We start from the raw sequence: 25,963 nt of genomic DNA on the forward strand, positions 1-25,963 counted from the left end.
CCAGGGCCGTACTATAGGGCCTACAGCGTCTAAACGCCCTATATCAACACAAGGCACAGCATCTTCAGCGCCTAAACGCCCTAGAACGTCAACACTAAAACGCCCTACCGACCCCCTCACATCTGAGCTACCCTTTGGATTACAACAATCGATCCACTGCCCCCAGCCTCAGGCTACCTCAGCACCTACACCCCTACACCCACAGGCTTCCTCAGCGCCTACACCCCTAGACGAGAGCGCTAAAGACCACTTGAACGCTATAAGCTCAGCGCTAAGAAACCCCTATATGCAATCCCTCATGAGATATAGCACTATTAAGGTCCCTGAAACACGTCTCCACGCCAGGCAAGCAGCGCTATTTACAGAGGCCGCTAATCGAGCGGCTTTAGTGTTCTTACGGCAGCCTAGAGAGAAGCAATTACTGGACTTTTTACTGCTTCCCAGGGTTCTCGGCCTAGGATTACAGAAGGAAGAGCTCGCTAAAACGCTGAAAGCCTACCCTACGACTATACCGGATATCCCTGAAACTCAGGGACCTCCCCCTGAACCCCCTACCCCCTCAAACGACTCCCCCGCCAAAAGAGCGACTAAGCTTCTGGAAAAAGGCTATATAGGGCGTGCCTCTAGAGCCCTAATCGACCCTACGCCTCTAGCTCCTAGCACTCCAGAGACGCTAAATACGCTATACTCGAAGCACCCTATAGGGCATAATAACCCCTTCAGTAACGCTAACCCCTCCCCGGGGCAAAATATCACCCCTGAAACGATACGACAGGCTATTCGATCGATTAATAGAGAGAAAGCCCCTGGCCTCAGCGGCTGGACCCGCCCGCTACTTGATATAGCGCTAAATTCGGAAAACTCCCCTGTAACTATAGCGCTTACACACCTAGCGAATATAATTCGACAGGGTACAGCTCCAGGGGTCGACCTCCTATGTGCTTCCCGACTTATAGGCCTTCAGAAGCCTGACGGAGGTGTTCGACCGATCGCTATAGGGGACCTTATTTATAAGGTAGCCCTAAAAGCGATCCTTATCAGCTCCTTCAAGCCGTCTATGCTTCTACCCTGCCAATTAGGCGTTAGCACCCCAGGGGGTGTAGAGCCTATAATCTTCCTCCTTGACGACGCTATTACCGGCCCAAATACCCTAAAAACTCAGTAAATCGCCTCCTTAGACCTTATTAACGCTTATAACCGAATCGGACGAACCTCAATAGCGGCCGCAGTCGCTAAATACGCCCCTACCCTCTATCGGACCGCTAAATAGGCCTATAACCAGCCTTCAGTGCTAGTAACAAACGAAGGCCACACGCTAGCAAGCGCTGAAGGAGTACGCCAAGGAGACCCTATTGCCCCCCTCTTATTCTCTCTAGCGATTCGCCCCCTGCTAGAGCACCTCCAAAAGACCCTACCGAAGGCTACAATTATAGCTTATTTGGACGATATCTATATCCTTAGCCCTGAAACTACAGCACTACTCCCTGTAGTTATAGAAGCCTTCAGGGACTCTCCAGTAGCTCTTAACCGCCAAAAGAGCACCGAAAGCCCTATCTCCCAGTTACAAACCACTGGACTTAAGGCCTTAGGGACCTTTATAGGCCCTGTAGCACACCGCCGAACGTTCCTCCAGGGGAAAATCGACACTCTCGCTACAGCGCTATATACCCTACGAGACCTCCCTAAACAACACGCTACCCTACTCCTACGGGGTAGTATACACCTACTCCTACGACACTTACAGCGCCAATTGTACTCGGAAGACCTACTAGACCTCTGGAGGTTAGCGGACCTACGAATCAAGTACGCTGTACAAGCCCTAATCGCTAGGGAGCCAGGGGAGAAGACTACCCTAATTCGCCAGGCTTTACTCTCTCTTCCAGTGAGAGAGGGAGGCCTAGGGCTCCCTATACACGCCTTATTAGCCCCAGGGCTCTATAGGGCAGCTAAGGAAGCCTCTCGATCGATTCTAGTGGCTATATGCCCTAATCTCTACCCGGAACCCCCTGGACGCCCTGTACCGACAGCCTAAGAGGTCTTCTCTAGTGTTAACCAAGACCTAGAAGAGAAGATTCTACCTACCCTATCAAAACAAGCGCTAAAATCGAAGCTTAAGAACGCTAGCTACCTCGGACGATACTGGCTTAGAACCCTGCCCACGCAAAAACACCACCTTTTAGCGGATTCTACAGTTACCGAAGCACTACGGACTAGGCTCTTACTCCCTGTAAAGCCCCCTATTTCGCCCTGTACCGCCTGTGGAGCCTACCCTCAAATAGGCCACGAAGACACCTGTAGAGGTGCTGAACAACGCTGGATTATACGCCATAACCAGGTTACCCGTGCATTTATTACTACCCTTTCTAGCCGGGAAGACCTTAAAGTGGAATCGGAGCCTACGCCAGCTAGAACGCCTATAGCCCTAGAAAACAGCCAACGACCGGATTTTTCAGTGCTTATAGGTACTTCTAGGCACTATTACGACGTTCAAATAGTAGCAATCAACAAGGATTCAGCACGCGAAGAAGCCTATGCTACGCTATCAGAGGCAGCAAACGCTAAACGGCTTAAATACAGCGACTTAGGCCCTGTATTTCACCCCCTGATCTTCTCGGCAGGAGGCCTAATGGAAGCCGAAACAGCGAAGACCTATAAGGCCCTACAGGGCCTATTAGGGCACTCTAGGGCTAAGTGGTTAGACGGGTATATCGCTAGCACCCTAACTCAGGCTCGAGGAATCGCTGCAACCTCGATTCTAGCACGTAGGTAGCTTATAACACACGCTATACCTACCCTACAGCACACACTACACCTACCCTATAACACACACTACACCTACCCTACGGCACACACGACACCTACCCTACGGCACACACTTCACCTACCCTAAGTAACTCACACTTCACCTACCCTGTGATACATACTCTATCTACCCTATAGTACACACTCTACCGACCCTGCGACTCACACTCTACCTACCCTTTGGTACACACCTTACCTACCCTATGGTACACACCTTACCTACCTTGCAATACACACTTCACCTACCCTGCGACTTACACTTTACCTACCCTTTGGTACATACTCTGCCTACCCTATGGTACACACTCTACCTACCCTGCGACTCACACTACACCTACCCTTTGGTACACACTCTACCTACCCTGTGGTACATACTCTGCCTACCCTATGGTACACACTCTACCTACCCTGCGACTCACACTACACCTACCCTTTGGTACACACCTTACCTACCCTATGGTACACACCTTACCTACCTTGCAATACACACTTCACCTACCCTGCGACTTACACTTTACCTACCCTTTGGTACATACTCTGCCTACCCTATGGTACACACTCTACCTACCCTGCGACTCACACTACACCTACCCTTTGGTACACACTCTACCTACCCTGTGGTACATACTCTGCCTACCCTATGGTACACACTCTACCTACCCTGCGACTCACACTACACCTACCCTTTGGTACACACTTTACCTACCCTTTGGCACACACTCTACCTACCCTTTGGCAAAGGGTACACACTACGCCTACCCTCTGATACACACTTTACTTACCCTTTGGTACACACTCCACTTACCCTGCTCTTACCCTCTGTATTATTAGTATAGTCCTTCTGTATTTCAAGACTATTAGAGAGAGATAAAAACACTCGTCGCAAGCTAGCGTAGTTAGAAACAAATATAACCCAAACCTCAAACCCTAACCCTACCTGCAGATGCACGTTACCTGCGACTGGGACCAGGGTGAGTCAACCAAACCCATATCTTTTCCTCCGCCGAAATTGACGAAGTTGCCCCAAGAATTTCGCTATCGCGATGGTCGAAAGTACGCTGGGCATGTCTTTGTAGACAACTCAGAAACTCGACTTCTTTCACGTGGCGAGTGTGCCAATGGGAAACAGCCCGAGGTCTGGCTACATGTATAACGTTCTTTGGCATAGAGCAATTTTCTTTGCAAACTAGTTGGCGTAATGGACATATATTCATTGAACTCATCTACAATTCTCTTGCTTTTTGGGAAATTCAAATTCCGGGTCTGAATAACGTATACTCTGTCTGAATGATATGTATTCGTTTTGCTTTAGCTATCAAGTCTGTAGACAATGTCTATTACTTTTATACGACGTCTTAATCTATTAGTATCAGTCTAGTAGGGATTATACTATTTCAAAACAAAGCTGTTTAGACTGAATCTAATCTCATTCTGTTCTTATCTAAACGCGAATACAATCATAGTTCGTGAACTATGATACAGGCGTTCCGTTGATAAAACTCGCTAAACGTTTTAAGCCTCTTCTTCTTGGCAGAAGCCAACCTTTTCGTATCAAGTGTCTCAAGATCTCCGAAACCCAGTGACGACAGTTCCAATCACGTCGAGAATTATTCACTGGCCATCCATTTATAATCCTACGAACACGTCGAAGGTGTTCCCAACGAATTCTTCCGGCGAATATCGTCACCTGGTGAAGGTTGGATCTGGTTGGTACACAATTCCACCGAGGGCGACTGACATAGTATCCTCGTCTATCTCCATTGTTGTTGACTTGGTGCAGGCTAGTAGTATGGCCGCGGGGAGGAATGACGTATAGAGCCCAGTGGCCGGTCTTATATACAGCTACATCGATGCAAGTATCGACATTGCTACGGTGGAATCTTGGGAAACGAGGCGGAGATCGTGACAGCCTTCGGCTAGGTCTAGAGGAAGATCGGAATCGAACGGGAGAATGGATGGATCGTCTGTTACTTTTAATACTTAGTATATGATGACTATGACTTAGCCCTACACACTTACGCCATACTGTAGCTCCGAGAAGCGAGAAATAGAGAAAGTAAGCAATATGAGAAAGACTAGCACTGAGAGAATAATTGCCCAAATCTATTACTACTGTGAATACTTGATGTAATGATGCATACCAATCAAGAATGTTTCTTACTCTCGGTAAATTATTTGACAGACTCAGATCGTTATGAGTGTGGCAGGAGCGATACGGCTCCGTGTAAACATCTCTGAACTTGAAAGTCTTGATCAAACGATCAGTAACCTATCAATTGTTTCAAGGCCACATTAACATTCTGTATCGATTTTTAATTGATATTCCATAGACATTTGATGCGCTATATGTTTGGAACTCATAATTCTTGTAGTTCTTGCCCCAGGAAATAGAGCCGCACCTCACCTCGTGAACGACGAGATTTGTCCGAAACATATCATTTCATGGATAGTGAGCTGATAGGAAGCTCTAATATAATTCCAACCACTATAGTGATCTATTATAAGGACCGGATGCTCTGCAGTCGCCTAGTCTCGACTAGCGTGTGACGTGGGTCTACATTGAAAGGTCAGTTCTGAAACCAGACGAAGGGCATTAGATTAGGGAGCTAGTCCAAAATCAAATCCTAAGCGAGTACTTACATGACTCCAACTTTCTAGCAGCTAAAATTGCAATCTGTCGTCGCACAAAAACCAGATCTGTTCAACAATCGGCCACGCCGCATACTCCACACACCACGCCGAACTCAAACACAGTCTTCGGGTAAACAACAATGCAATTTCTAGATAGTATATCTGATGGAGAAGACACTCCAAGCACAGAATCAACAGTGGTGCCACCATCTGCCCCTAGCCATACCCATACCGTCATCGTTCTCCATGGCCGAGAGGACTTTGGCGAGGATTTGGCGAAGAGCTTCTTTGACAGCAAATCAAGCCAGAATGAATCCATGGCGGAGTTGTTTCCAGCGGTACGATGGGTGTTCCCGACGGCCAAGCTTCGATACTCAGCACAGCGCGATTATGAGTTCAGCAATAGCTCGTTCGCAGAAGCACTGAAAGGAGAGGAAATCATCTCGCAATGGTTTGACGTCTGGGACATCAAGGAACCCAACCAGAAGAAAGACCTGATGATCCCAGGTCTCAGTGACAGCATTCTGCAGATAATACGAATTGTTCAAGAGGAGGCGAAGATGGTTCCTCTAAGTCGAATTGTTCTCGGCGGAATAAGCCAAGGTTGTGCTACAGCTATTCTCGCTCTTGTCGCATCCGGAATCAATCTTGGAGGATTCTTTGGTCTATGTAGCTGGCTCCCGTTTAACGAAGATATTGCAAGTATGTTTGCAAGTCATGACGAGAAGGGCAACATATCTCGGTCCGTACGAAATCTTCTGCGACTACCGCCTATTGGAAGTCGGGAGTGGGAACCTACGGAGCCGGAAAAGGAGACCCCGAACGAGAACATTACTAATGGTAGCATTGTAGACGCTGCGTTCGAAAGGCTTGCAATAGGGAATAATCTCACGACTCCAATCTTTCTCGTGCACTCGATGGACGATGAGACTGTACCCCTAGAAATGGGACGAGAATTATATCAAACTATTAAGCATATTGGGTTTGAGGACATCAGGTGGAAGGAATATGAAGACGGTGGACACTGGATTCATCCAAAACTGGGAGTAGATGACATGGCTGGCTTCCTGAAACACTGTTTTAAGAGATGCACACTGTAATAGTAATGGTTCTTCCAAAAAAAAAAAAAAAAAAAAATATCGCAATAGAGGCTAAATCATCAGTGAAAGACTCTCCCTGTTCTCACTTGGATATTGAGATACCTCTATCATTAAGTCAAACTATTTAGCCAGGACTGTTTCTTCTAGAGCCGTTACAGAGATGATTTTATATATCTAAATTGCCTATCTTCTCATCTATTGTGGTAGTTTCAGGTAACTCAATTCCTTCTTTCAGCCACTCTACAAAGCCGCTTTCCTTTAGTGACTCATTGCCCAGATCCCAGATCTCTACCTTGTCAATCCCGTAGACAGAGCTAAGGTCACAAAGTCCAGGATCAGATTTGTACACGTTAGGAGACATATCCTCAATGAGGTCGCGCTCAAAATAAAGACGCAGGGTTCTGAGCCTCTTACACTGCTTGAGCAGTCTGACACACTTTCCAACATGAAAGCTTGGCAATGTCAGCGAATGTTTGCCAGCGACCGGATCTTTGTCCCATTGACCCTCAAAGTCAGTTTTGCTCTGCCATGCAAGCTCCAGTGATGCAATATTGTCACGACCAATATCACCAACTGCAATGAGAAGCCTAATGAGATCGTCCATATCATCCAAGTGAAAGACGGTCCGACGATACGCCAAGGGCAGTGCTTCTTGACGCATTTGCTTGTTCACTCGGAGCATCGCTAGGCTGCTCAGTGGGAAATAGAAGCCACTGAGATCACCAATACCTCCTGCGAAGTCGAGCTCAACTGAATTGCCGTCATGCCCTGTGCTCCACGCCTCTATTGGAAGCGCGAAAAGATATATCTTATCTCGAAGTTCTTTTGGGAGCTTGTTGAAGAACATTGACTCCAAAACAATGGTTCTGCTGAGTTGCAACTATTTATCAATTCAGTTTATGGTTCAACATTATGCATACAGTGCGTACCTTCGGGACGGTCATAGCCCTGCACGTTTCATTTTTGGTAAATAGAAGCGGTAACTCGAGTCCGAAGCCATAGTGAATATCCACGGCAACACTGTGTAGCCCAACGTACATCCTACGTGTGGACGTCACTGTGTCCTCGCCATGAGCGATTTTCTATTGCGACGTTAGTACGATGAGCTTGACCAGAGAAATTAGCTAACTTGAGGCACACCAAGAGCCGGAAGGACTGTCTCCAATATCGTATCATTCTCCTTAGGGTTATTAAGCTTCTCAAAGTCCTTCTTGGTTCTCTCGTAGGGGCTATTGGGCACTGGTCTGAGATCAGAGTAGAAGCGTTGCACTCCATCTTCAGGATAATTGAGGGAATCAGCCTTGTATCCCAGCTTCCTCTCCGTTTCCACAAGCGTGAGCGTGTGTCTTCGTTTAGCCATGTGGAAATACTCGGTCAGTCATGCTCGAAGGCGAAGGTTGAGGGCGGGGTGAAGATGAAGATGAAAATGTGATCATCAGTAACCACTCCCTTGCATCCTTTGACCAACAAAGATCCCGCAGGTGCTGCTTTAACAACACCCACACCCTCCTCATTATTGGAGAATCGATTCACAAACATCATAATTTCTAGAGGTCAAAATTCACATGTCTAGTTACCTTGCGCAGCAAACTAAGTACATTCTGCATCGACGAAGTGCCTGTGTATCCGTAGCAGAAAGCTTCCTCGATTTCCATAGTTGCTAGAATTAGTCATGTCCAGCATAGAATCCCGAGCTGCTGCCAATGTCGCCGGAAATGGCTGCTGCTAGAGCACGGGACTTGGATCTGCTCCGCTCCCAGCATCCTTAGGACCTCGGGTTGGTGGGCCACCGAACATGGCTGGTGCCAAGTTCTCCTGGGTAGCAAAAAAGAAAAGAAAACCAAGTCCACGATGCTCCACGGACGCAAGGGTTGACGGGCGGATTTACTCTGCCCGTACCGGCCGGCCAAGCAGCTGATTATCCGTCGCTTCGGGCTGTTGCTACGGGGCAATCACGTGCAGCTGGCACTCTTCACTGCCATCCTCGCAGCACAACCCAGATAACTGGGAGGGAGATGAGGAACAAGGCACAACAGGGGACAGTAAAGAGTGCTCTTCCACGGAACAATACAGAGACGAAGCCGCCCGAGTGCTGCATCACTAACGTGGAGGACGGTAGGGCGATTAATCTCAACCGAACAGTGCGATCCGGTGTGATCCTGATTATGGTAGGGATGGCGAATCACGCTCCAAACCCAGACGCAGATTCCGCGCTCCAATCAGGCCTCTCGACACATTCTCCTGAATGATTCACCGCGTTTCTTTCATTCTCTGGAACATCCGGTATAGAGTCGACGTATTCAGGAGGCGATCGCATTCGTGGTCGGTCGGATGATGATGTAGGTTTGTGGCTGCGAAGCCTCTGGAACGTTTAGGGGTAATGGAAATGAGTTTTGCGCCTGGGTGCAGCATTTGTTAACCGATGAAGTTGTCATGTGTACGTATGGCAGCCGATGCAAAACTGACCACAAATGCACTACATCCATTCTTCGATATGAAATGGATTATTTCCAAATAAAAACTCAAAATTATTGTGATATCAACGAATCTATTGCGAACTAGACTCCTGCTCAGATCCTAGCTCGAACTCTGTATACTCTTCATCGTCAAGAGCCATGTGCGATACCATTAACGAGTGTTGAGATACAACAGGAAGCCAAGACAAAAACGCGAAGCTGGACAGAACGACAACTGCATAAGGGAAAATTCCAATTCCAACACCTTGGATGAAAGCTCCTATACCGAACGGGAAAATTGCTCCTCCGATCTGCCCTGCAGAGGCCCCAAATGAAACAGTAGCAATATGTAATTCGGGAGGTAAAAGTCGGGTGACCATGACAATCCCAGAGGCAAACATAGGCCCCATAAAGAAGCCAATAAAGCTCACAAATACGACAGATGACACTTTCCCAGGAACTAGAGAGAAAGCAATCTGGAACACGATGGTGATAATGAAGTATCCAACAGTTGCTCGCCTCACGCCAAGTTTGTCTGTCATGACACCCAAGGTAAATCTTCCGATAGCCATCGCGCCCCAAAATGCGGACGAGCACATACTAGCAAGCGATGGCGTTGCTTGTCGATAGCGTAACATGAATGGAACTGTCCAACCTGAGATGGCGGTCTCGATACCAACATAGGCGAAGAAGTACAAGGAAACTAGCCAAGTGGCACGATATCTAAATATATGCCACACAGAGGTTTTCTCAACTTGCTTTTCTCCGCGATACTTTACTGCGTCTTCATTTCTGCAAGCGAATGACAGTAAACACAGCTCAGCCAACGACGCTGCAACCTATGGATTGTAAGTTCGACATAATTCTTAACATTGGTTAGTTTGGGAACTTACAAGAACATAATACCAGTCATACCATTGTCTACCGAAGGAAGGTAGAATCGTACCTGCAAAAAGAGGGCCCACAGCCGCGCCAACGGAATATGACCCTTGCAGCATTCCCGTAACCGTATTTGCATTGGGAACTGTTGTAGCCCAAGCACACAGCGATCCATCCAAGAATCCAACGCCCAAGGCTACAGCCGCGAATGCTACCAGGACGACAGGAAATGGAGGGTGGGTAGCAATGAGCAAAACTCCAAGAACATGCAATGTTGGTGCAATGACCGCAACGCCTCTTTGGCCCAGTTTCCAATGCACAGGGCTGCTGAGCTGGGCTGCGATAACGTAACCGACTGGGCCGACCACAAAGACCAGAGAGACTTGGATGTCCGTCAAGGCATAGTGCCGAGTCAAGGGTTGGAGCATCACACCGATTGATGATGTAAACACACCTAAGAAAGCGAACGAGTACATTGCTGCACATATGCGAAGGGTCATCCGAGGATGGGAGTCGGCATCTGGTGTGATTGTGGTAGCGTTTGAAGACTCAAAGTCTTCCAGGAGAGGCCTCCCCTCGATCCTGGGTTCAGCCACCATGATCCTCACGTCCTTCTTCAGACGTTTATTCTTTCAAATCTGCTGCTTCGGGAGAGCCTAGCTAGAGGTGGACTGCTATAAGATGTTTTGTTATCAGGTTAGAATGGAAGTCGTCAGGAGGAGAGAAAGGCCAAGCTAGGTACTTAACCTTAGTAGCGGCATCAGCCGGCTAGCGTCAAACACCACGGAATGTATCATTAGCGGGGCGGCACCGTCCCTCCTTACCGACTTTCTCTTCTGATCGAATCCTCGACCGATATCTTCGACGGTCGAGCCTACATAGAAACTTGTCCGATGATTTGGGAGATAGGCGTACCTAACTGATACCCATGCATAACGTGGCTCAGGCCTGCTGCTGTGACCACCTTGTTCACGGCAACAAAGTCGCCTAGGCTGCAGGCACATGGCGACGAGACGATAATGTCGCGAGGCCCGTCCCGATGACAGGTAAGTTTGACCATTTTATGCATACGACGCCAAAAAGCAATTCTAAAAAATGTACGCTAATCCCAAGAAGCTCAGACGAATGTCCTACATGTCCTTATCAGTCACCCGACCATCTCAGTAAGCGATACCTCCCTCGTGCAGAAGAAAGTAAGACAAGGAAAGATAGCATCGAATTGTCAAAGAGCAAACAAGTTATCAGAAAAGCTTCAGTGAGCCCTAGATTCCAGTGTTTAATATTTACCTTTGACCCTATCAGCCGAGCCATCGGGCCGAGCCGACTACCAGATTCACTAGTCGAAATTCGGCATTGCCTTTCAAAGATTAATTGAGTGGATGAGAATTTATACTGGCATTCACGTTTCGTTGATCCCTGCTGAACTGCTGAATTATATTTCTGAGCGAAAATACTACGCACTGTATTTTGCCCCCTGTAGTGTAACTATCCTCCTGCGTCCTAGACGGTGTACAGACCCAATAATCCCTTTGCGCACTCTAGTATTGATGGACTCCGCATGCACAGCACTTAAAGTACTCCCTTCATACCTGGGTTTCTATCTACTCGACTCCGCCAGAAGCTTGGTGGATGAATCCGATTAGGGCTCGCTCTTTCTTCCTGTATAAGCATTGCCACCCCAGAAAAGATTCCTATATCGGGACTGGCAGTCTGTTTCCTAGTGATTGGTGAGCTAATTACGAACATCATTCACTTCAGCTTGCTCGAATTTGTTCTTGTCGGGCATTCTGTACATTTCCCATCATGAATCCAACGCTTCACCTCCAGAGCTGACTGCACTCCCGTTCGTCGTGGACACGTAGCCAGGAATAGGGTCGTGAAGCACATTTCTGTTCGTCTCATCGAGTATTTATTCTCCTCCCAGAACAAATTTTTGTTTCATCACCCACCTCTGAACCCAAACCCAGACCCTGCAGTTCGCACTTCTTTTCCAATGATGTATGAGTTCCAGTCCCAGACTCTTTGGGCAGCTTGTCTAGGGCTTCTATCTCACTGGACATACTTCATCCATGGCGAATACCACATGCTGGCCCCAGTATATGGCAGCCTATTCCTTGTTCTTCTCTCAATCTTGTACATTATCGAGCTGCACTTCCACAAGAACACATCTGTAGCTCTTGAAGCCGAGCTGGAAGTTATTGCAGCATACCTTGGCACTCTGTTTGCGAGTATTGTTGCTTACAGAGTACTGTTCCACCGCCTCCAAAGGTTTCCTGGACCCTTCGGTGCCAAAGTATCAAAAGTTTGGCATGCTTGGAAGGTCAGACACTCACAAAACCATCTGGTCATGGATAAGCTATACCACAGATATGGAACATTTGTGCGAACGGGTAAGCCACTTCTACTGGTATCCATTTGACAAAAACCTCTTGACACCTTGTCCAGGTCCAGAGGAGATAACCATATTCCACCCCGACGCCCTTGTCGCTATGAATGGTCCTGGAAGTACATGCACCAGATCCGACTGGTATGACGGACTTTATCCCCTCCAAAGCCTCGCCAATATCCGCAGTCCGGCTGTTCATGACCAGAGACGACGCATCTGGGACAAAGCATTCAGTGCAGGTGGTAAGTGAGCCATTTTATCGCCAAACGACACTCTCACTAACATCTCCAGCTGTCCGAGACTACGACTCCCGAATCATCAAGTACGCTGAACAGCTCAACCTTCTCATAGCTGCATCTGTGGATCAACCCGTGAATGTGTATGCCAAGTTCAGCTTCTTCACATCCGATGTGATGAGTGATCTGTCATTTGGAAAGTCTTTCGGCCAGTTGGTCGAGGACAAGTTCCACCATTCGGTGTTGGGAGTCCGCGAGTTCATGGGCGTGTTCGGAACGATGAGTCCTATTCCATGGCAAGTCCCCCCTTTGTTTATCACACTCGCTGCCGATCAGGCTGCGTCCGTCTCAACATCATGTTCCATGACTTTGTGTAACTTTGAACCGAGTTTCAGGATGCTGATGATCTTGTTTAGGTTCGGACGACTCGGGAATAAGCCCATGATGCAACTCAACGGCTGGAAGTCATTGATGAACTTCACCAAAGACAGTCTGAGAACGAGAATGATGGTGAGACGAGCCCAACCTTTCTATTCATTGTGCCCGTCAAGTTTACTAACCTGAATCTATCAGAACGAGCCACCTGTCCCAGATATTGCATCGTATCTACTAAGCGCATCCGCAGGACGCTTAGAAGAGGACGCAAACTATCTCGACGGTGACGCCCTCGTGTTGAACATCGTTGGCAGGTAAGTATCAAGTCAACTTCACCTCAACCTTGCATTGCATTACATTTCTCTGATATCGTGTCCCTTTTAGCGACCAGACTTCCACAGCCCTCATCACCCTTTTCGCCCAACTCGCTCGCTATCCCAAGTACCAAGAGCAGATCTTCCAAGAAGTCCAAAAGATTTCCTCCGTCACAGACTTCCTCGCAGTATTGAGACTTCCCATCCTGAAGAGCGTGATAATGGAAACCTTGAGACTTTGGCCTCCTCTCCCAACAGGTATTGGTCGCGTAGTCCCTGCCGGAGGTCTGACGATCGCTGGACGACACATCCCACGTGGCACGACAATATTTGCACCTCGCTATACGATTGCCAGACGTAAGTGAATTCCTGAATTCAGCAACTCGGGGGAGTTATGTTAATACCTAGTAGTGGAGAGCTGTTTCGAGAAAGCTACTGAGTTCGTCCCCGAACGATGGACATCACGACCTGAGATGGTTATCGACAAGAGAGCGTACAATCCCTTCTCAACGGGTAAGTGCCTCCTACATCTCCTTTATACCAAGACATACTGACACGCTCAGGCCGCTACTCCTGCGTCGGTCAACGACTAGCTATGAGAAAGATCTCACACGTTACCGCTCTCCTTATATCCAAGTACACAGTGGAGTTTGGGCCAGATGACGATGGAACTCGTTGTTTCCGGGATATGCAGGATAATCTCACGATGAACCCGGGACGGCTGGATCTTGTATTTAGACTTCGAAAGGCGGACTAAGGGATGATAGGCTATCGTAGTGATGGGACGAGCCCTTGAAGGTGAAGTATTTGCATGTTGCTGAAGAGCAGGTCTTGGGCTTACCAGGAAAACGATGCTTTGCCGATGAACCTTTCTCGAAATCAATCTTGTGATTCGGGAGTGTTGTGCCGCGATAAGTTCAACATAATTGATGGCAGAACGATGTGCGTGATACCCAGCAATATCAACTGGCAACATACATTCTTGAAATGAAGTTGGGACAAAACAATCACTCACGATGTGCATGAATCGAGGTCATACATCATATTATGCATTTCATCTACCTCAAACCCAACACATTTTTCTCCATAACTTTCACACCATCTCTCACATTCGGAGAGAAATGCTTCCTCAGCAGTTCTCCCTCCCAAATAGTAGCGGCATATGGATTGCTTCCCTCCACCTCGCCAGTCAGAGCATCAAACACGCCATCACCCCTTCTCTCCTCCGTATTCCACAACGATGCCACCTTCTTCTCCTGAATCTTCGTGACCTTGCCTAGGAATGTGGTTATGGCAATACAAGACTTTTCTGGCAAATGCAGCGATGTGGTTGCCAGCTGCTTTGTGAAAGCCGCGATTCTCAGCGGTGGTACAGCACGAGCGGCGAGTGCAGGCGTGAGAATCGAGGAAAGGGAGCGGAGCAGGAGCACGGTAGTTGTCTGGATGTTGACTTTGTTCTCGGAATGTGTCCAGGTGGGCATGTTCGGGTCAGGGAGATGTAAGGACTTCGCACTGAGTTCGATGTCTGGATTGAGTGAGAGGGCGTGAAGTGTTCGGTAAAGATGAGTAATGAAGAAGCTGAGATCCAGACTCAAGGTTGCCTGAGCTTTGGCGGCATCTTGGCCTTCGAGTAAAGCGAATGCCGTAATAATGCATAACAGTGCTTCACGAGTCAAGTTTCGCTCTGTTTCAATATCTTCTGGGTCTTCCTCGACATCGTCTCCTGTCTCAGCGTGGCCGATCAAATCCTTCAGCGCTTCTAGGAGATCACCGAACAAGTCCTGGTTGATGAGATGTGCGTATCGGGCCAGTCCTTCCAAGACAGCACCCATGAGATGTGGAGATCTCAGCTTTAATATCCGGAGGTAGGTGACGAATACCAGCTTCAATGTCTCAGACTGCATGCGATCACGGTCTTCGTGACTGACTGTTGCATCCGCCTGTTCCATCTCTTTCTCGACAATTTTTCGTTCCTTCATCATCTTCCTCTCCTTCTTCGTGCGGAAGACCCTCTTCTCTTTAATCTTCCGCTCAAACTTGTTCTCCGGTTTGTCGATATGATTCGTTGAAGCCCTCCATGAGAACTCCGTCAAGAGACGCAAATGGAGAAATGTATTCAGCACACCCTCGTCAACACGGTATGACCTCTCCTTCATCATTCTCGTGAGAATTGAAACCGCATCCAAGGAAGGAGTTCCATCTTCGTCGTTCTTGAACAGTGATTCTATCGTCTCCCTGCACTTCACGAAGTCCTCGTCCATCATTCTCGTGCTGAGCTTCTTTACCAGAATCTTCAGCAGATCTCCACGGAAGTTGAAATGTGGAACCTCGGTCAGGAGAGTGCATGCACAAGAGATGGCAACGCTCCCCAAACTTGGCCCACTTTCTTTTGATCCTCCAGACCTGCCAGACCTTCCAGATTGAGAAAGCTTCGATAATTCTCGAATATATCCTTGATATCCGCCAACTAGAGCCTGTTCGTATGCCCGCAATTTCCGTACCTCTTTCGACACCTTGGTCTCCATATCTTCTTCTGATAATGGTCGTATCCGATACCCTGGGATGACATCTTTGTAAACAGCCAATTGAACTCTCAGAGCCAGTTTCTTGATTGTGGTGTTGTGCGATTGACCAAATTGCGATAAAGCTTTGAAAGCTCCAACGTGCTCTTCCGGATCCTCCTGCGTGACCATCAATGCAATCCGAGCCATCTCTTCTTGTGCTTCTAATATTTGCTGTCGCATAGGGACCGTAGGTTTCTGTTCCACTGGCTCTTCCTCTGATTCCTCCGCACCCAGCCATTCCATGTCGCTCTCAACATGATCAGGCTCCTCGACGACCTCGAGTTCCTGGACTTGTCCATCTGATGTTTTGATTGGCAATCGAGTATTCTCCTTGTCCTTCTTCTTTCCTTTTCGAGGTCTGGTCTCGTAATCCTGCTCCAGATTCCAGCTCGATGCTTGCTTGAAGAATGCACTGGGCTCGGAGGCATTGTCGAGTGTTGACGGAGAGGAGTCTTCACCATCCGTAGGAGGCGGAGTCAACTTTCGCCTCTTGACCGCTGGTACTCGGGCCATTGTGTCTTAGGTCATGAATGGGTGGGTTTGAAGTTCGTTGTATTTCGAGGCGAACCATGGAGGGAAATTTTGGAGGATGCGGCCGCCCGAGGAAAATTCAACGGAACGGAAAAACTTCCCCGCCCGAGGCCAAAAAAAAAATATCCAGAGCTTCAGAAAATCACAGGCGAACTTTCAAGTCGTTCACAGCACCACCAAATACCTATTCACGATGCGCCCTCTCACAGAAACCGAGACGCAGACACTATTCGCCAAGCTTGCGAACTATACCGGAAGCTCTTTGAAGAACTTAATTGCTCCTCTGGACAATGGACCAAATGCTGATAGATTTGTCTTCCGCCTCCACCAGGTTCGTCTTCCTCCGAATCCGAACAAACTGCCTGGTCTTGCTAACCTATCTGCAGTCGAGATGTTACTATGTGCGCCTATCGCTCGCCAATCTTGCAGTTTCAGTAGCCAGAGAAAAGCTCCTGTCGCTGGGGACCTGCTTGGGTAAATTCACAAAGACCGGAAAGTTCAGACTGCACATTACGGCGCTTCCTATCCTCGCAGAGCATGCACGATACAAAGTCTGGGTTAAGGCAAACGGAGAAATGCCGTTCCTGTACGGTGGTCACATTGTCAAGGCGCATGTTGGAAGATGGTCTGAGGATTGCCCAGAGCACCAAGGTGTGATAGTCTACTCGATGAACGATACACCATTGGGTTTTGGAGTCACAGCCAGGAGTACACAGGAGGCACGCCGATTAGATCCTACGGGAATTACCTGCTTCAGGCAGGCAGATTGTGGAGAGTACTTGAGGGACGAGGATAGTTTGTTCGCAACTAGCTGAGGTGCTGGAAAATATGGATATGGCATTGCCGGCGTTGGGGAATGGATATTTGGTGTTCTATGGCGTCTAAGATGCTACTTGTGGTATCAATTAAGGTTTAAGGCTGCTATGTCCTACAGTAGCCGTCGCATTTGTCTGTCGATGTTTCTATGGGCAAGCCCAGTGCCTGAGCGCAGTATACTATTTCGAATTCATCCAAGACAACAGTTTACACAAGTTCATATGTTCATCATATCGTTTCGCAGCGATTGTAATAATTTCTTTCATGTTGAAAAGCTGGCATAGATTTATCAAGAGGTATCATGCACCGGATAAACATTGTTCCATCCCCTGTAAATATTTTGGAAGTCTGCTTCTGATAACTCATAAGAACTGAACAAGCTCGCGACAACTCCGACAAACACCTCTATCCAAAACGAAATGCGGTAATCGCCCCTTCACAGTATGCTCCGACCAAAACCCTCCGCATGTCTGCTCTGCACTTTCAGAGCAGCTCGAGTTCCCGCCACAGTAAGCAGATGCCGTACCCAGCAGACGGCGAGTCTGTACCAAGCCTCGAAAGCAAATGCTAGACCGAATCGCATGGGACTTGCGAAAGCTAGAGTCGTCGGGTCAGATGGAATAAAATCAAATGAACCAGGACGACCTGGAAGGAGGCGTCAAGATGGACCATTTGGAGGCATGAATTTGAAGGTGGCAGGAATTCGAGGAGTTCCCGAGCGAGGCAGCCAGGGCAGCAGACCAGACAGTACGACGGCGATAAAGAGTGGAGGGCCCCAGCGGCCCGCTGGTAGAGGATCCAAAGATCGGAAAGATCGTGGCTTCAAAGCTCTGAAGATGCAGAGAACATTGGCTCCTGTATCATATGATCAGAGGACGAGAATCAAGGAAAGGATCCAAGAGGTGGATTCGTTCAACAACTTTAACCTCCTGGACTCAGTAAAGGCATCAATACCGACACAAGCCCTGCAAGGAATGCAGGACCTGATTCCAACCCCAGTACAGAAGATTGCCATTCCAAGACTATTGGGTGACAAGGCACCAAAGAGAAGGAAGGATACTGTGCGAGAAGAGTTCTTGATTGCTGCAGAGACTGGATCGGGAAAGACTTTATCATATGTGCTACCCATGATAAACGCTGTGAAGCTGGCCGAACAAGAAGACGCGGATATCGAGGCACACGAAAAAGCACTAGCGGAGGAACGTCGACGACAGAACGACTTGACTCTGGTGTCTCCTCCTCTGTCGAATATGCCCCATCCTACTACTGGGCGGCCGCGAGCGATCATTCTTGTCCCCACAGCAGAACTAGTTACACAAGTCGGAAACCTCGTTAAATCGATGTCCCATACCATCAAGTTTCGCTCTGCTGTCATCTCATCCTCCTTCAGCGGCACAGTTATTCGGAATCGTCTTTTCTCTCCAAGAGGAATCGACATTCTTGTCTCCACGCCCCATTTGCTTGCCTCCATCGCCGACTCGGATCCAAACATCCTCTCCAGAGTCACTCACTTGATCGTTGACGAGGCTGATTCTCTCATGGATCGAGGATTCGCTCCTCTAACCTTAGCAATTATTGATCGAGCCACGCCGTCGCTCAAACAGCTCATTCTATGCTCTGCTACGATTCCCCGGAGTTTGGATGGATATCTTAGAAAGCGATTTCCTGACATCCAACGTCTAGTCACACCCAACCTCCACGCCATCCCTCGTCGTGTCCAGCTTGGTGTGGTGGATGTTGAGCGCGCGCCTTACCAAGGGAGCAAAAGCCTCGCATGTGCCGATACCATCTGGTCGATTGGCAAGGCAGCAGCTGATCACGATGGGCCCATCAAGGGGATGATTGATGTGAAGAGAGTCTTAGTCTTCGTTAATGAGCGAGAAAAGACCCAGGAAGTTGCAGACTACCTCACCTCAAAGGGAATCGATGCGATTGCGCTGAGTCGGGATACGCCCGACAACAGGCAGTCCGAGATGCTTGCATCTTTCACATCTGCAGAGCCTCTCAATGCTCCTAAAGCAGAGCACCCAGGTTCTCTCGCCGAGAATCAGCCCAATTACGTGCCCATGGGCCGGACCGCTCCACCTGTCAAGCGGAAATTGAACAATGTGAAGGTGGTGGTGACCACTGATCTAGGCTCCAGAGGTATCGATACCCTGGCTGTAAGACATGTCATTCTGTACGATGTACCACACTCGACGATAGATTTCATTCATAGACTTGGAAGGACTGGGCGAATGGGGAGGAGAGGGAGGGGTATTGTACTTGTAGGGAAGAACGATAGGAGGGATGTCGTGGCGGAGGTCAAAGACGGCATGTTCAAGGGACAGGCTCTCATCTAGATGAAACACTTCTATTCGGCGTTGAGTTGTAGAACATGTACAAAATTGTATGAATATATGGACCGATAAATACTCGAGCATCTACTCATTTGCTTCATGGGTTTATCGTAGGCTGTGTTATATTGGTCGTGCATTTACCTCCCCTCCTGCTTTGCCAATTGCTTGAACATGAGATCAAACAGCTCCAAATCCCAACAAGCATCTTCAACTGAAGTTTTGATAGTCTCCCCCAAAGTAAAGCACATGTACATCTCTTTCAACTCAACTGTATGGGCATCCTCAAAAGACGACAACACTTCCCTTGACACAGCGTCGCCATGCTCATTCAGTTCATCAACTTTGACTTTGATGGGCAACCCCTTGACGAACGGTGTATCATACACAATACTCACAGTCTTCGTCTCCCCATATACGGTCAAGCTTGCGTCGAACCTCGGGACACTGTCGATGCCACTTTCATAAGTGACTGAAAAAGGGTCACCATTCGTGTTTCTGTAGTTGAACATTGCAGTGTAGAAAGGCTCGTTTGCAGTGACGCCGGCTACAGACTCAGGAAATCCAAGGGCCTCTCGCATCAGAGAAAGGTCATGGGAACCTAAACTTCCAAGAAAGCGGCAGTACTTGACATCTCGTTCCGTGGGACTGGTGTCCGGAAATGCCTCTCCAACCAATCTATCTTGATTCCGCTTCTGCTCTTGCCCAGATCCTGGCGGGAAATCGACAAACTTCTGAGGAGAAGTCCCAGACTGGTTTATAAAATGTTCATTTGGTCCAATGATATCCCTCGACCTAGCATATAGTATCTTCGGGATAGTGGCAACCTCGCGTAGGAACGCTGCTGTGAAAGACGGCGCGTAACGTCTCATGTATCCAACGAAGACCTGCCCTCCTCCTGCCGCTTTCTCTGCAGCGATAATTCTCTTCGTGGATGGTATGGAGAGAGATATTGGTTTCTCGATGAAGACCTTCTTGCCGGCTTCGAGTGCTGATATACAGAGGCTTTCGTGGAACTCGTCTGCGGCGAGGATGAATACCACGTCAACATCGGGGTGATTGATGAGTTCGGATGCATTGGTACTTTTGTGCGGGATACGGAATTTGGTTGCGACATGATCGGTAGTTTGCTGGGAGATATCACATATAGAAATTACTGTGTAACTGCGAGGAGTCAGTTGTTGACGCATTAGTTGCAGTGATTGTATGACTTACAGATGGGCGAGCAATGCCAAAGTTGGGAGGTGGATCACTTGCGCGACTAATCCTGCGCCAATGATGCCAACACGTAGAATAGGGGAGTTTTGGTTGGACATCTTGCTTGCTTGATCATGGACTACGAGGTATATCTGGGGCTTCGTGGGTAGCTTCAAATGTTGAGTTGATCATTTCGCGGGGGAAGTGAGGGGTGCATGGCGGGGTATGCCCTCGTCTCGAGGGTCATTACATGAGCTGTACCATCTCAAATCGAAGAGCTGTGTTGGCCAGGTAAGTGCATCATGATAGGGCGAGGCGATGATAACTGCAGTCGGAGGTATTAGATCAAGAAAGCTTTTTGAGATTGTGTTAAGATTGTGTTACTTACGCCAGGGGTGGTTTCGCCGCTTGAAACTTCCTACCCCGCCCCCTCTTACCGCACTAGTTGTGCCCCGTCCCCAAACTCGTCCACGGCGCAATTGGGTTTCCATCGGTTCCCGCTTCGCTTTCCAGGCGTACTTATTAAGTAGAGTTCCATAATTGAAAGCACGGTAGAAAGAAAACTGTCGGTCTGATCAAAGGACGCAATAAAGTTTTCAAATCCTCAAGCAGATGAAGTTCCTTGATCATCTCTAGGATTCAAGATCCAAAACACAACTCCCGCGCCACGTTCGCTTTGCTACCCTGCTCCTATTTTCGACATCATTTTCTTCCACTTTCTTACCTCAAAGAGAAAAATCCGCGGGTCATGAATGTTGTGTTTCGTTTCATGGCTCCATGTTTACTTTCGCTTCTACCTCGCTTACCGAGTTGACGTTCTTCTTTAACCGTTCAAGAGTATCTCGTGAATTATTAGCTAAGACACAGACTGCTTCGAAAGCTATAACAAGTACTCTAAAGTCTTTTTCAAATTAACCTTTTTGTTTCCTTCATTGATTGACAGTCATAAAGTCGAACACAGGGGACTTGTGCATTCGGCTTTGAAGCAGGCCGAATCTGATTACGTGGGCCAACCACTCCACTTGCAGTCACGACCAGCCGCCATCCGCACTGACTGTGATGCACTGAGGGTAGGTGTCTGTCTGCACAACATATATCGGAGGTTATGGCTTCCTTCCAGAGAGAACAGGTCCGGTAGGGCTTCAGCACTCCTACTGTCTGCTCGAACCAGCACATCGGAGGACCAGCAATGTGTGGGTTGCAAATCTCGAGTATGGTCCACCCAGCGTGTCAGTCACCTCATCCACACTACGACACCTATGATGCCATCCTAACCTGCCACAGCCATCCTGACAATGTAGTGATAAAGTCGGCTAGTCAAGTGCTGCTTCATAATCAGACGAAACATCTCACCGCCTTGCGAGGCAATGAAAGCATTCGGCAAATGGTTGAGACCATCGAGTCTCCGCCTTTCATTGTACCAGAGTACGCAGAAGAAGACCTCCGAAGCTTGTCAATACGCAGGAAGCTAGAAAGGGCAGAGATAAAGACAATCGCTCGACAGATTTTAGAGGCACTGGCCTTTGCGCATGCAAGAAATATAGTTCAACCAGGTACGCTGAAACACACCGAACCAGCTGTGCCTAATCCATCGCTTACCAGATCATGGCCAGACATCAAACCACAGAATATTATGCTCTCTGGATTTACGCCCGAGTTCAAGTGCTCTAAAGCATCCGTCAACTAGCTGATTTTGCCCATAGTATGCCTGATCTCGCTACATGTCCTTCAAATGCTTCGCGCTTACATTTATAGAGCCTTACTTCCATCAGATTATAACATCACGCCGAAGTCCTTTCGCAGTCCTGATACCTGGCTTGGGCTGCCCTGGGGGCCTCCCGCTGATATATGGTCCTTTGGCGCGGTTGTATGTTGCCATCTGGAAATCGTCTATAAACGCTCTTGCAAGCTAACGTTCTTGCAGATCGGTTCGTTAATGCTAGGTCCTTATGGAGAATCTTTTGGCTCTTCAGCAGCAAATGAAGAAGATACCGACATCAAGACTCTGCAGAAACAGAACTCAATGACCAGCCCATATCCTGTCGCTCTACTTCAGCGTGCAGGTGGAGATTGGCCAGTTCTGTTCGAAGTCCTTGCAAATATGGATCAAGATGAGGGGGAGCCGTTGACGTGGAAAATGATTGTACAAGAACTCCAACTCCCGGAGGAAGATGGGGCTTTCATCGAGCGCGTCTTGCGAATCGACCCTTCTGAGCGACCAACCGTAGAGAATCTGCTCAAAGACAAGTGGTTCTTCTAGTTGTTCTCCTAGTTGATCGGTCAATATCCTCACTAAAGCAAATGTTGAGTATTCACAAGTAACTTATTCTTTTCCGCTCTTGAGAGAATACTGAATATAAAGAACTGTTTTTGGAAGATTACGGTACATGATCTAGAGTGTGCTAGGGCTATCACTCCCACGGACTCACAAGTGATGAACGACGAGTATTCCACGAAGCTCAATCACTTGTGGTACTGATCCCCATCATGAACGACAAATAACTTCAGTCTTGGAGACTGTCTCTGAGAGTCGGCTCACGTGAAGTCACTCTGGCAAAGATGGAAACTCGAGTGCCGATGTAGGCACATGTCAACGTGTACGTAGGCGATATGGAAGATGATCATCAGGCCTCAGTCGAGACCGAATTGGAGGTACATGATGATGGGACGCACTTTCTCACAGGATATAGAACCTTTGTTATTGTGTACAGATGGTGACAAACTCACGATTGAGTCACGGCACAATACAGAGATTCCAAGTCGCTTCAGTGCTACGTATCAGGCTTCCCAAAAGCATCAAGTCACATCGTCACTCCTATAGCGTTTTTCAACCATGTTTCATTTGCGAGGTTGCGGGGCTCACATTCCCATAGCAAAGCAACTATACCCTTCTGTCTTTCATCTAATGCAACATCGAAACATGAGAGTTGAAAATTCAGGCAGAGCTAGTGTATTATCTTGTAACTGCGAAAACTTCTGGGTAACAACTCTAACCCAATCTACTCTAGGGAGGTGTACATCGCCAAATGGGTCGATCTACACAATCAAGAGACCACGCTTGATATATTCACTGTTAATATACCAGGCTATTCTCAGAAATCTGTAACGATCCTCCCGATACCTCTGGAGACACAACTCAACATCGAGCCAGCCTTCTCACTCTCTATCAAACCCGTTCCCCTATGCTCCACCTTCCCGTTACAAACCGTCACCTTGCAGGTCCCACAGTTTCCCACCTCACAGCTACTGCCGATTTCCAATCCAGATTATCTGAGAACATCCATTAGTGTCTGTTCTTCCTTGACTTCCAAAACCCTCCCAGACGAAATCAACTCGGCTTCGAAAGGATCGCCTGAGGTTGATGTGGTGAAGGTTTCGAAGTGGATGTTTGCCAAGGGGAAGTTCATCTTTTGTACAGTTGAAGTGATGGATGACATGAGTCGGTCAGGGCCACAGGTATAGATGTGGGTGCCAGGTTTGGCTCGCTCAATAATTCCAGGGATGTCGAGACGTTGACATTCCGATCCATCGAGAATGGTGAGATTGGGAGATAGCGGTTCCAGGTAGCGTCTGAAAGCAAGATCTTCCAAAGATCTGATCGCGTAGTACAAATGATACGCCAACTTCTTCTCCTGAGGATATCTGGCGCTTTCAATGAACGCTGTAATGCCAATACCACCAGCAACCAGAATATGAGAATCAGCCTCCTCATCAAGCGGGAAGTCGTACTTTATGACACTGAATTGAAGCCCATAGCCAACATTAACATTCTCGTGCAGATACTGTGAGCCACCTCTTGACATATCCTTCTCAAATGCAACACCCAGCTCAAACCGGTTGCTGTCTCCTCTCACAACAGAGTACGCCCTCACCAACTTCCCATCCTTGCCTAGCTTGACTCGGATATGGGAACCAGGCTTTACATCAATGACAAGATCAGACAGGATCGTTGATTCAAATACGAAAGATAAGATTCTCGGCGTCTCTTTTCGCTTCTCGACAAGCCTGTAAGGAGTCCACTGCAAAGCTTCGCCTTCTCCACCTCTCAGTCTTCCAGAATCGTCTTTGAACAAGTTCTTCGTTAGTCGGTTCAAGAATATAGTCCTGGTTTCCAAGCCGAGTCCTGAAAGAGAAGATAACTCTCTCATAGCTTTCTCATTTTCGATGTCCTTGTACAGGAAATTCTGCACATTGGCGATTGTCCACTGCGGATGTTTTCTCTCAATGAGGAAGATCTCATCGCCAGCTTCCAGCATCCCTTCCTGCAGAACCCGATAGTACCACCCCGTACGATTGAGATTCTGACTTCGCAAACTCATATCCCTGAGCTCGAACCGATGATTGAGCTTGTAGCACGGCGCCCTCGGCTCACTGACTTGTATCAACAACTCTTTCCCCAACCGATAAATATCGCCAATGCATACCGTAGTCTCGCTCATCTTCGAAGTGACCAGATTCTCACCAAAGCCTCCAATGGTGAACAGATGTGCATTCTCTGGAATTTCTTCTTTCCAAATAGCATAGTGCTGGGAGGCGTACTGCATCAGAGCTTTATCGGGACCGCCGTGAGATTTGTAGGCTTGCTCGTCACCGTCACAGCCTAATTTTCTAACCATGACAGGTGACATGAGCGCCGTTTTGAATATTGCTGAGTTTTCGGAAATTGTAAAAACAGGCTTGACTTTGCCAACGCGAACATGTAGCAGTGTATCGACATGTTGAGGTGGTGGATTCTGGTTGAACCCCACTTCTGTTTGGGCGTTCATCTTGCTGAGAATATGTTTAAATTTTGGTTATTGGAAGGGAAAATCTATAAGGTACCTTGGTAGGGCCTGTAAGATTTTTCGCGCACGATGGAGATTTTGTTCTGGCAAGAAAAATTGATAAGGCTGACCAGGGCTAGTTGTAGGCTGCCGCCTGGTGTCATTGCTTAGAGTCAGAAGCACGAGAAGCCGTTGTGTACGGAGTATGTGATGATAAGCAAGCTCGTCGAAGCACCACGCTCTGTTCTATCACTCTGTTTCTCTGTATCAAACAAAGGCATTTTATTAGTCAAGCATTGAAAGAAATTCACGACATGGAAGCGCAACTGAAGCAGGTGGGAAACTACCCCGCGATGTCACGTGGCTAAGATCCACCGCATTTAGAAGACTGGATTTGAGAGTGAATCTTTACAAGGAATATATCAATCTGGTGTATGATAGGAAAATGAGAATAAATTTATAAAGACAGGCTTGTCAGTTGGTTATCTAGATTGGATTTTCGGGAGGACTCTGATTCGGATTAAGCGACTGTAAACAACGTTGCCAGCAGTGGCCAACAAAACCTGAACTTTAGGCT

General features: G+C 48.0%; 11 protein-coding genes across 12 annotated transcripts; 6 read left to right on the plus strand and 5 right to left on the minus strand.

Moving 5' to 3' along the window:
* Window positions 1-5,481: 5,481 nt before the first annotated feature.
* Window positions 5,482-6,549, plus strand: ONS95_007376 (uncharacterized protein). Its single transcript, XM_058500881.1, has one exon. The coding sequence runs from the start codon at window positions 5,574-5,576 to the stop codon at window positions 6,531-6,533; it is 960 nt and encodes a 319-aa protein (XP_058362197.1). The 5' UTR covers window positions 5,482-5,573; the 3' UTR covers window positions 6,534-6,549.
* Window positions 6,550-6,699: 150 nt separating this feature from the next.
* Window positions 6,700-7,808, minus strand: ONS95_007377 (uncharacterized protein; the record flags this gene model as incomplete). The annotated part of the gene is made up of 3 exons (XM_058500882.1): window positions 6,700-7,413; window positions 7,463-7,615; window positions 7,674-7,808. The coding sequence occupies 3 exons, from the start codon at window positions 7,806-7,808 to the stop codon at window positions 6,700-6,702; spliced, it is 1,002 nt and encodes a 333-aa protein (XP_058362198.1).
* Window positions 7,809-9,081: 1,273 nt separating this feature from the next.
* Window positions 9,082-10,467, minus strand: ONS95_007378 (uncharacterized protein; the record flags this gene model as incomplete). The annotated part of the gene is made up of 2 exons (XM_058500883.1): window positions 9,082-9,828; window positions 9,883-10,467. 2 exons carry the CDS (start codon window positions 10,465-10,467, stop codon window positions 9,082-9,084), a joined length of 1,332 nt encoding a protein of 443 aa, XP_058362199.1.
* A 1,394-nt stretch (window positions 10,468-11,861) lies between these two features.
* On the plus strand, window positions 11,862-13,936 carry ONS95_007379 (uncharacterized protein; the record flags this gene model as incomplete). The annotated part of the gene is made up of 7 exons (XM_058500884.1): window positions 11,862-12,258; window positions 12,314-12,496; window positions 12,546-13,000; window positions 13,064-13,179; window positions 13,250-13,536; window positions 13,591-13,692; window positions 13,743-13,936. 7 exons carry the CDS (start codon window positions 11,862-11,864, stop codon window positions 13,934-13,936), a joined length of 1,734 nt encoding a protein of 577 aa, XP_058362200.1.
* Window positions 13,937-14,237: 301 nt separating this feature from the next.
* ONS95_007380 (uncharacterized protein) lies at window positions 14,238-16,256 on the minus strand (the record flags this gene model as incomplete). The annotated part of the gene is made up of 1 exon (XM_058500885.1): window positions 14,238-16,256. The coding sequence occupies one exon, from the start codon at window positions 16,254-16,256 to the stop codon at window positions 14,238-14,240; it is 2,019 nt and encodes a 672-aa protein (XP_058362201.1).
* A 172-nt stretch (window positions 16,257-16,428) lies between these two features.
* Window positions 16,429-17,326, plus strand: NIP7 (ribosome biosynthesis protein nip7). Its single transcript, XM_058500886.1, has 2 exons — window positions 16,429-16,605; window positions 16,661-17,326. The coding sequence occupies exons 1-2, from the start codon at window positions 16,468-16,470 to the stop codon at window positions 17,087-17,089; spliced, it is 567 nt and encodes a 188-aa protein (XP_058362202.1). The 5' UTR covers window positions 16,429-16,467; the 3' UTR covers window positions 17,090-17,326.
* Window positions 17,327-17,533: 207 nt separating this feature from the next.
* MRH4 (RNA helicase) lies at window positions 17,534-19,432 on the plus strand (the record flags this gene model as incomplete). Its single annotated transcript, XM_058500887.1, has 1 exon — window positions 17,534-19,432. One exon carries the CDS (start codon window positions 17,534-17,536, stop codon window positions 19,430-19,432), a length of 1,899 nt encoding a protein of 632 aa, XP_058362203.1.
* Window positions 19,433-19,566: 134 nt separating this feature from the next.
* Window positions 19,567-20,742, minus strand: ONS95_007383 (uncharacterized protein; the record flags this gene model as incomplete). Its single annotated transcript, XM_058500888.1, has 2 exons — window positions 19,567-20,590; window positions 20,642-20,742. The coding sequence occupies 2 exons, from the start codon at window positions 20,740-20,742 to the stop codon at window positions 19,567-19,569; spliced, it is 1,125 nt and encodes a 374-aa protein (XP_058362204.1).
* Window positions 20,743-21,812: 1,070 nt separating this feature from the next.
* ONS95_007384 (uncharacterized protein) lies at window positions 21,813-22,310 on the plus strand (the record flags this gene model as incomplete). The annotated part of the gene is made up of 2 exons (XM_058500889.1): window positions 21,813-22,176; window positions 22,237-22,310. 2 exons carry the CDS (start codon window positions 21,813-21,815, stop codon window positions 22,308-22,310), a joined length of 438 nt encoding a protein of 145 aa, XP_058362205.1.
* A 45-nt stretch (window positions 22,311-22,355) lies between these two features.
* ONS95_007385 (uncharacterized protein) lies at window positions 22,356-22,883 on the plus strand (the record flags this gene model as incomplete). Its single annotated transcript, XM_058500890.1, has 2 exons — window positions 22,356-22,490; window positions 22,548-22,883. 2 exons carry the CDS (start codon window positions 22,356-22,358, stop codon window positions 22,881-22,883), a joined length of 471 nt encoding a protein of 156 aa, XP_058362206.1.
* Window positions 22,884-23,561: 678 nt separating this feature from the next.
* Window positions 23,562-25,700, minus strand: ONS95_007386 (uncharacterized protein). Of its 2 annotated transcripts, none has more exons than XM_058500891.1 (2): window positions 25,445-25,700; window positions 23,562-25,393 (listed from the first exon to the last, which is right to left on the minus strand). In XM_058500891.1, the coding sequence occupies exon 2, from the start codon at window positions 25,387-25,389 to the stop codon at window positions 23,890-23,892; it is 1,500 nt and encodes a 499-aa protein (XP_058362207.1). In that variant the 5' UTR covers window positions 25,390-25,393; window positions 25,445-25,700; the 3' UTR covers window positions 23,562-23,889. The 2 variants fall into 2 exon arrangements, with proteins under 2 accessions (XP_058362207.1, XP_058362208.1); XM_058500892.1 differs by having other exon boundaries at window positions 23,562-24,994; window positions 25,048-25,700.
* Between the last annotated feature and the right edge of the window lie 263 nt (window positions 25,701-25,963).

This window comes from Cadophora gregata (assembly GCF_030347475.1).
Source record: "Cadophora gregata isolate MNR1 chromosome Unknown scaffold_2, whole genome shotgun sequence".
NCBI classification, from domain to species: domain Eukaryota; kingdom Fungi; phylum Ascomycota; class Leotiomycetes; order Helotiales; family Ploettnerulaceae; genus Cadophora; species Cadophora gregata.